This window comes from Hevea brasiliensis, chromosome 9 (genome assembly GCF_030052815.1).
Source record: "Hevea brasiliensis isolate MT/VB/25A 57/8 chromosome 9, ASM3005281v1, whole genome shotgun sequence".
Lineage (NCBI taxonomy): Eukaryota > Viridiplantae > Streptophyta > Magnoliopsida > Malpighiales > Euphorbiaceae > Hevea > Hevea brasiliensis.
In genome coordinates, this window is record NC_079501.1 from 90185475 (window position 1) to 90195704 (window position 10230).

The 10230-nt window shown below is 29.2% G+C and overlaps 1 protein-coding gene across 1 annotated transcript; it reads left to right on the forward strand.

Annotated features, from left to right (window-relative positions):
* Nucleotides 1-2226: 2226 nt before the first annotated feature.
* On the forward strand, nt 2227-4043 carry LOC131183288 (cytochrome P450 CYP736A12-like). Its single transcript, XM_058153928.1, has 2 exons — nt 2227-2976; nt 3165-4043. Exons 1-2 carry the CDS (start codon nt 2281-2283, stop codon nt 3993-3995), a joined length of 1527 nt encoding a protein of 508 aa, XP_058009911.1. The 5' UTR covers nt 2227-2280; the 3' UTR covers nt 3996-4043.
* Nucleotides 4044-10230: the final 6187 nt, after the last annotated feature.

Sequence of the window (10230 nt, forward strand, 5' to 3'; positions counted from 1 at the left end):
AATAATTGAAACTAGATGGAAATTGTGATTTGCAATTATTAGAGTTCTATAGAAAATTGGACTCTTATGAGATAAAGTCAGTTGAAATCTTAAATTCCCAGTAAGATCACAAGAGATACTGGATTATTTTTGAATTTTAGACAGCAAAGAGATGAGCTAAGATCAGTTCTTATCCACTCAGAATGACTTAGTCAGCCAATCCAAGTGCAGAGGGTGATTGTTTACACCCAAAATAATTTATTTATTTATTTATTATTTTTAGGCCTAAGAATTAATTAAAATAATTTTTTATGAAATTAATTTAATTAATCATGGCCTAAGGTAATTATTAAGTAAATATCTGGAAAGTTATTGGATAGTTATCTGAGGATGAGAGGTCAACAACAGTTTCAAGCAATTTTAGGGAGTGGACAAGTAACTGTTGGTAACTACAGAATGTGAGAAGGTGTCTTTCAAAGTCTTCCAGGTACCTACAAAGGAGAGCTATAAGAATCAGATATGCAGCAACGTGAAAGGCCCCAACAACACATCAACAACAACAACTCAACCAGACTCTAGTAATTTTTTATCTTTATTTTATCAGTCTTTTAGTTTTCTAATTTCCTTTTAAGAAATCAAAACATTCAATTTCAGTTCATTTACCTTTAATTACTTGTATTCATGAGATTGACAAAGCTACATATAGTAAAGTCAGCTCTCATAATCATTTGATCTGAGAAGTTAGAGCACAATCCCAAGTGATCTACTCAATATCTGGCCTATTCGCATAACCTTAAACTATGAGACAGTCAAATTGGTTCCTGAAAAGTAAACAATATGAATTCGCATTTTATTTGATATTTTTTTAATTTATTTTCTTTTATTTTTTTGTACTTAATATATATGATTGACAATTTAATGAAAAAGCTAATTGAATTGGCATTTTTTACTACACCTATATTATTTTTATAAAATAATTTTTCATTTGGCATTAGAATGGTTAATTATTTTTTGAATATAATTTAATAATTAACCCTTGAATAATTATTAAAAAAATTAAGTCAATTTTAAATTAATTTATGAATTACAGGTCATCTCAAATTAAAATATTAATTTTTAGAGAAGTTAATTTTAATCATTTAATTTTTGAATTATAATTTAAATTGATCAAATCAAGTTATATATGTTATTTAGATTTTCAAATTGATTTTTAATCTAACTTTCAATTTTATGGATCATTTGAATTTAAAATATTTAAATTTTATAAAGATTAAAATATATTATAAATTATTTTAAATTAAACATATTGCCCCACTAATCTTGTCGCCTTCACAACGAACCAGATTTTTTTTAATTAAATAATAAAAATATTTTAAAAAATAATTTATAAAAAAATATTTTTTCTATATAAATTATTTTGCATAAAATAAACCAAAGAGTGTACCCTACATGTTAGACTTGTGACCTTTATCTGATGAATAAAACAAGGTTTTCAGACCCCAGCTGATAAAAGAATTGAAAATTACAAAAAAAAAAAAAAAAGTTTAAGGTTAAATTGGGGTTAAATTAAATTAAATTAATATATTATTAATAAATATTATAAATTTTTTAATAATATATTTTATTATTATTAGTATTTTTATATATTTTATAAATAATTATTAAAAAGATTTATAATATAATAAATTATTAATATCTTTAATTATTAAAATTGCAAGTGAATGATTAAAAAAAAAGTTATTAATCATTTTAAATTAATAATATATATATATATATATATATATATATATATATATATATATATATATATATATATATATATATATATATATTTCAAATAATTATAAAATAATAGTGTTAGTGGTTTATTGGCTCAAAAATAATTGCTTGATCTTGTATTCAATACCTTCTTGTTGCCTATTATAAAATTTTTTTGTTAAGTAGATCGAACCAAAAAAATCAGTTTAAACCCTATTAAATTTCTGAATCGTTGATTATTTTGATTATTCGGTTGACTCAAATCAATTTTATTCGATTTTTAAAATCTTAATTTCTGGTCTGATTCTCAGTAAAATTGATCTAGCCAACTGATCCGGTCCGATTTTCAAATTTGATAGCTCACAGTTATTCACAGCTCATTTGATCCGCCGCCACAATTAAAAAAAATAAAAAAAAAAAGGAAAAAAAATGAAAAACTGAACTTATCTAAAAATTTTCGTATATCAGCCGTCAACACAGAACAAACTGAGAGGTAACCTTTCTATTCTTTTCTCCCAGCCCATACTCAACCCGCTGCCCGTAATGTCTCCTTTCATCTTAGCCATACTAGTGATTCTGCTGGGATCATTCATTTGCAGTCTATGCGCCCCCTCATTCCGGCCACGGAGACAACGAAAAAATGACCCGCAGCTACCTCCTGGACCCCCAGCCTTACCAATCGTCGGTAACCTCCACATGCTAGGCAAACTCCCCCATCGATCCCTTCATCAGTTAGCCAAAAAGTATGGACCTATCATGTCCATGAGGCTAGGCTCTGTACCCGCCATTGTTGTATCATCACCACAAGCTGCCGAGCTATTTCTCAAGACCCACGACTTATTATTCGCTAGCCGTCCCATGTTACAAGCTTCCCTTTACATGTCCTATGGCAACAAGGGCGTGGCTTTTTCGGAGTATGGCCCTTACTGGCGCAGCGTCAGGAAATTGTGCACTTTACAACTTCTTTCTGCGTCGAAAATTGAGTACTTTGCTCCGATGAGGAGGGAGGAGGTGGGGTTGCTGGTTGATTCGCTGAAGAAAGGTGCGGCGGCGCGTGAGGTTGTGGATATTAGTTTAGGTGTGGGAGACCTGATTCAGAACATGACTTGCAGGATGGTTTTTGGGGAAGCTAAAAATAGTGAATTTGATTTAAAGCCGCTGGCTAAGGAGGCTTTGAACTTGGCAGGAGCTTTCAATATTGCTGACTATGTTCCTTTTTTAGGAGCATTTGATCTTCAGGTGTTTTTGCTATTTGCTATTACATTCTCATGGAAATTTTTTACTATGTTTCCTTCTTTCTTTTTTTTTTTTTTTCTTTTAATTTTAATACTGTTTATTTTATTTAGGGTTTTTTTCTTTCGAAATTTTATTTGGAGGTGGGCAGAATTTCCGTGGGATGATTTTGAATTTCACTTATTTGCATACAGGGATTGACAAAACGTATGAAGTCATTTAGCAAGGCAATGGACACAATCTTGGAGAAGATAATTTGTGAACATGAAAGGGAAGCTCGATGGAAAAAGAAGCAGCAAATGAAGGATTTCGTTGATGTGTTACTTTCTTTGATGAACCAACCCATGACATCCAATGAAGAGGTACTTTACACGCTCGATAGAACCAACATAAAAGCTATCTTAATAGACATGATCGTAGCTTCATTTGACACTTCGGCCACTACCATTGAGTGGACACTCTCAGAACTCCTCAGACATCCTGCTGCAATGAAACGTCTACAAGATGAGTTGCAGACTGTTTTTGGATTGGATAAAATGGTGGAGGAGAAAGATTTGTTCAATCTTCCATATTTAGATATGGTTATAAAAGAAAGCTCGAGGTTATATCCTGTCGGGCCACTGCTACTTCCTCGTAACTGCATGGAGGAGACAATAATTGATGGGTATCATATACCGAAGAATGCAAGAATTATAGTGAATGCTTGGGCAATTGGACAAGATCCTAATGCCTGGTCGGATAGTGCAGAAGAATTTTTGCCAGAAAGGTTTGCTGATACAAGTATAGACCTTCGAGGACACGATTTTCAGCTTCTCCCATTTGGTTCTGGGCGCAGAGGATGCCCTGGAATGCAACTGGGATTAACCATCACTCGATTTGTTTTGGCTCAATTAGTGCATTGTTTTAACTGGGAGCTCCCAGATGGTGTGTTGCCTAATGAGTTGGACATGAGTGAGATATTTGGCCTCTCGATGCCTAGAGCTAACCATTTGGTTGCGGTGCCAAAGTATCGACTGCGTGTTTGAAGTGCCCTGGAAGTAGCCACACATCAGAAAGCCTGTACGTGTAATTTTGAGACTCAGAAAGCTTGTTTGTGTAATTTTAATAAATGTATCATGTTAAGCCACACAATATTAAATTATAGACGCACAGTACATGACTATTTATTTTGGTAACCCACTGCTCCGTCTACTGCAGACATTCAGACATGTACAACAATGGATTTTCTCTGTTAGATGAACACCTTTTTACTCTCTCAATGTGGCCTCCACTCAACTAAAATATTTAGCCATCTATAATTTACTATTCAAATGTCTACTAATTTATAAACAGAATTTTAAAATGCCCAAAATTGTAAATTTAATAATTTTAAATTAATTTTAGATAATTAAGTTTTTTTTATTTCAAAAGATTATAATAATTAAAAAAATTAATGTGAGAAAGATTTATGAGTTTTACAACCCAATAAGATTATCCAACACAATCAACTTGCTTTGCTTCCCGGTAACACCCATAAATTTTCGTAGAAATAACAGGTAAGATTGACTTTATCTTTATTTATCAAGATTTTTTTTAATGTCATTTTTATCATACATAAAAAGTTAATTTATTAAAAATATATAATTAACCTTTTTTTTACCCAATAATTATTGATAAGTAAATTTAAAAATTATATACTAAATAAAGACGTGATAAACTTAAAATTTTTACTATCATAACTGTAAATTTAAGGAGTAAGATATAAGATATAATTTATTTATTAAATATATATATTTTATATAATTTTATTTTAGTTAATAATTAAATATTTTTTAAAATTTATTTAATATTTTTCTTTTTAAAAAATTCATTTAATTTTTTTTAACTTAACAAAAAAACAAAAACAATAAATGGGGAAGTACCAAGTTTTTAAGGAGTTGTCAGAATTGACATTTAGAATGTGGGACCCTGCAAAAAAATCTTAATAAAATATCTTCAAAAAAATCTAGTAAATGTAGTAGGTAGAGTATTCCACAATTAATAAAATATCAATTAATTTTAATTTAAAAATATTTATTAAAAATTTTAATTTAATAATATTAAAATTTTATATTAAATTTTTAATTAAAAATTTAATATGTGATATTATTATATTAAAAAATAAAAAAAATTAAAAAAAAATAAAATATCGCATATAAAATTTATATTAACTCTTTTCTGCTACATCTACATCATTTTTATTAATTATATTTGATTAGAAATTAGGTCACATCCACGACTATTAAAACTCTATAATCTCATATCAAAAAAGTTTTTGACTTTAAGATTGGAGAGCTCACCTAACATACTTATTCCAAATTTTCTGTAACTCAAAAAAGTCTTTAAACTTGATTGACATTAAATTTTAAAGGTCAAATGTCAAATTTATTTTTAAATTAAATTTTAATATTTTATAATTAATATATTTAAAAAAATTTAATAATAATTTTAATAGTAATTCTAAACATATTCGATCTTTTTATTTTATACAATAATTAAAACTCTATAATTTCATAAAAAAAAAATTCTAACTTTAAAATTAAAAAACTCATTTAACATATTTATTCTATATTTTCTACAACAACAAAAAAAAAGCCTTTAAACCCGGTTGACATTAAATTTCAAAGGTCAAAACCTACTTTGTAACACTCCTCACATGTCTACAGTGTAATCGAGTAAAGTATGTCACACTCAGTGTCGGGACACCCTATCTTATCTTACTTTATTCCTTTAATAATTTATTTTTGTTATATTTTATTATAAATTATTTTTCTAAGGAGAAACTAGCGGAGTTTCCCCTGTTTTATTTTCAGTTAGCGTATTTCACTATTCACCTGCTTGAAATTTTCAATAATGTTTTACAATAAAAATCTCATCCATGCTCATCATAATCATTTTACATTCAATTCTTGCAACTCATTTTCATGCTCAATTCATATATCAAAATTCTCAATTTTTCATTAATTACATAATTTACAAACTAATTACATAAATTCATTGTTTACATGATATACAAATTAATTACATAATTTACAATTCCATAATTTACATTTCAACATAATAATTAATTATAATGCATAAAATACATAATATAACTTTTGTAAACCCTATTTACATGCATTGCTGAGGAGGTGATAACCATGAACACTTTTAACACTTCTGCAGATCCAGACTCCAAAAATCCCAGTTTAATGTCCACTGGGTTTTAGTTTCAGTACCTTTGCTTAATAGTGCAATAATACAACAAGGAAATAATATACAAATAAAGCCTAATTCATGTAGTCAAAAATTATTTTAATTTCATATAGAATTTTAATACTAAATATGTTTTGTCATTCTTGACATTCTTTGGAAGCGCTTATCTCTTAATTTCAAAGTAATATATATATATATATATATATATATATATATATATATATATATATATATATTATACAAAATTAATTAAAATATTAAAACTTATATTCATAGTATTATAGAAGATGCATTTGTAATATTTATTTAAGTTAAATATATTTTACTAATCCTTTTATCGCTTTATTTCACATTTTCTTATGTTTTAAAACATTTCATAATAAATAAAATTTTATAGCTAATCTAGTTCATTTCAGGTATCTCTTACTCATTTATTTAATTTCTAATATTATTAATTCCTAATATTCTTAACTTATTTCACTGTCCAAGTAACCTATGACAAGCTGATTAAACTGGATAAGCGGGTCACTGGGCACTGGATACCGTGGTGTCTCGGGCCATCATACCATGGGACATGAAATACAGGACGTCAACCACGTATGCAATCAATATGGCTAAAAAGCCATGGTAACAGAAAAATCAGACATAAAAGCCATGAAGGCGGGCATAAAGCCATAAATACAGACATAAAGCCTTACGTAGTACTGCTCAAACAATACCCTATTGGCATGCCAATCTATCTAATCTGACACACGTGTCTAGGCAATACATGGACACATTAGTACCATTAAATGTTCATAAATTTTATTATTTCATTATATATTCCAATTATAGTTCATAGTATTTTAGTTTTATTCATAGTAGAAGCATAACTCTTTAAATCTCTTTTTTTTTTTTTACACAACTTATGCATTCATCATACCATTCACGTTAATTGCAATTCACATTTATTGATTTTCATGTACCATTTGTACATCAAATTATTTTCCTTTCTCTCATGATGGAAACAAATGTCCCATTCACACATTTATATGATGTATTCATTCGTTACAATACTTATATAAATTATTATTCACAATGTAAAAAGTGTTTTACATACTAAGTATTTGAAATTCACATTATTTCCACTCTTGTACTATTTATTGTGCAAGGTAACCTCATTATTTTGTTTACAATGGGAACATAAGTCCTAAGTCTGGCTTCACTTCATTTACACATTTAACGTTTCCTTTATGTTAAAAAATTTTCATATTTTAAGCTGTATTGCTAATATATTATGAGTTCTATTTGTGATGTGAATACAAGTTCCAACTACCCATTCACATGATTTAGGTATTCATTAAGTCATTAAAGTGGATACCATTCATATTCTAAGTTATTCCTAACCATTTTCATAAATTTCAGATTTATGCCTTAATTTTCCTCTAACTATTTGGCAAAGATGCATAATCCATTTAGTCATGCTTCCTTCATGGAAGTTGTTTCTTTATGTGTTAACTTTAATTTCCCTTTTGTATCATTCAATTTGAAGTTATATAACTCTGGTTATAATCAATTGATTAATGCTTGTCCAGGGTGCTAAACCCTGTAAGTTACTGATTTCAAAATTTTCTATCATTTTTGTCATACATTTCTAAGCACTTAGGCTTAGAATTGGGTCTAGGTCTCTAAAACAAAGTTTTAGATCTCTTCTTAGCTTTTCATATCATTTTGAATCATTTCATTTGGGATTCTATAGCTCTAGTTATGGTCAATTTACTAAGACTGGTTCTTCATCAGTGAACCAAGCAGATTCTAAAATCTCACTTTGTCCAGATGGCTGGACATGTTGCAGTCATATTTAGGCCTAATGTCCTTCATATGATTTGTTCCCCTATGTGTCCTGGTCATACTAGTTCAAAATTACTAATTTTTAAACTATATAGGAGGAGTTATGGCAGTTTAACTAGCCTGGACCCCTAAACCCTGTATATCTAAAATTTCAGGTTCAGGTCAGTCTTTGCAACCCACATTTAGGGTTCTTACACTCAAAATTTGAGTGAGGTTTCTAAACCAAAATTGTATTTCTATTTCTTAAGTTTTCATATCAATTTGACTCATCTTAATTGGAGTTTTCTACTAAAAGTTATGGCTCAATTACTATTCGGGTGTCAAATGGTCAATTTGTCTAAGTGCAGGAATTTCCAAATTAGGAAGTTCTGAATTCTCCTAGCAATTTCCTTAAGTTGCATTCATTTCTGAGTTTTGGTCAAAATATTAAAATTATAGTTCTAGGTCTTATAAAGACTTTGGCTTTAGTTTCACTGCATTTGCAGTTTTGTAGAGTAAGTTATAACATTTTTGCCACAACTGATCGGATGGTCAATATTCAGGATTTTCTGGGCAGTTTTGGTTCTGGCAGTTTTATTGGGCTAATTTTAGTTAGCAATTTGATTAGGTTAAGGTCAGAAATGGGTTCTAAGTTCTTCATAAGAAATGTTCTCTTATGTCTAAGCTTTCCAATGGTTCAAAAATCAGGTCATTCTGACTTTCCTAGAGTGAGTTATGTCCATTTGAACATTTACTATTCATACAGTCATTTTTCCAGGTCCAGCATATGGTTACCTGGATTCAAGCCAATTTTTGGTCATTTTGGGTTTGGTTTCTGGATATGGTTTCTCCATGAAAAATATCACATTATGTCCTAAGTTTCATCTCCAATTGGCCTCATACCAATTGGAGCAACATAGCTCTACTTATGGTTATTTAAACACACTGGACTCATAGGTCCAGAATTCTTGCAATGAAACAACACTCCCAATTTTCCATTCCACCCAACTTCCAAACTTCAATTCACATTCATGGCACTTCAAATAATCCATAATTGATCTCACAATATCAATTCAGCAACAATTTAACAAATCCCCAAATTCAAAAAACCCTAATTCAACTGGCTAAAATTTCAAAATCTAAAAGATTTAATAGCACTAGCCTTATTTTCTAAGTTCAATCAACCTCAATTCACCCTTCTAATCAACCAAAGCTTGAATCCTTTCTTGTTCCCCTTTCTAGCAGAATTTTATCTTCACAAAATCTCCCAAATTCCTCTCTTTTGTTGCTTGGATTCTTCAAATTGATGCTCAAGGTCAGTTTTTCTCTCAATTTCAATTAGGGTTTGTAAGGAAATTTAGGGTTGTTAAAGCTTATCTTAAGCTCTAATGGAGAAAAGAAAGGAAAAGATGGGAGAGAGATGTCTTGGCCGGCTGGTTACTGGAAATGAAGATGAGTGTTTTTTATTTTTCTCTTCTTTTAATGATATTTATATTATTTAGATATTTAATGGTAAAGTTGTAATTATATTAGAATGGCAAACTTGTAATTTCTTGAATCTTTATAATCATTTATTTTGACTTTGTTAATAATTATATTTAATTTAATTTTTTTTTAATCTCAATTACTTAAATTAATTTAGCTTTATGACTTAATAAATTTCATTCTTGGTCAATGTGGGACTTTCAAATTTCATTGATCGAATTTGTTCTTACCGAGTTTTCAATTTATCTTTCTTTCTTCTTTCTTTTACTTATTTTTAATTAAATTTTCATCAATATTTATTCACATTTTATGTCATAAGTCTCACTTACTTGAATGGATAAGTTTGTCAAAAATAATCTCTAAAGGTGAAATAATAAAAAATCCATTCGTTTTGCTTAACGAGCTAAAATTGTCTGTAGCGATTTATAAAATTTCTCCAGCATTTTCTTGACATTCTATTGTCATCCGAGCCTCAATAACTTTTCACTTGAGTTCCAAAAATTATTTCACAGGGTTTCCCACCGGTCTAGGATTGCTAACTGTCTTCACGGTCGCTTCCCGTCAGGTCACCCATCGCTGGAGCACCGGCTCATTTAACTTCTTGTATCTCATTGCTTAAATTTTTTTCTTAATTTTTTTTTGTCATTATTTGGGTTATTTATGATTCCTCACTCTAATTTAAATCTAATTTCAGATATCCTGGCTGTCCGGATAGACATTGGTTACCGAAATAATAGAACGTACAGACAATTT

What these genes read in the sequence shown, in the direction of transcription:
- LOC131183288 (XM_058153928.1), top strand. Translation starts at nt 2,281, where the DNA reads ATGTCTCCTTTCATCTTAGCCATACTAGTGATTCTGCTGGGATCATTC. An exon ending in TAGGAGCATTTGATCTTCAG is followed by an intron (nt 2,977 to 3,164) that starts GTGTTTTTGCTA and finishes ATTTGCATACAG; the next exon opens with GGATTGACAAAACGTATGAA.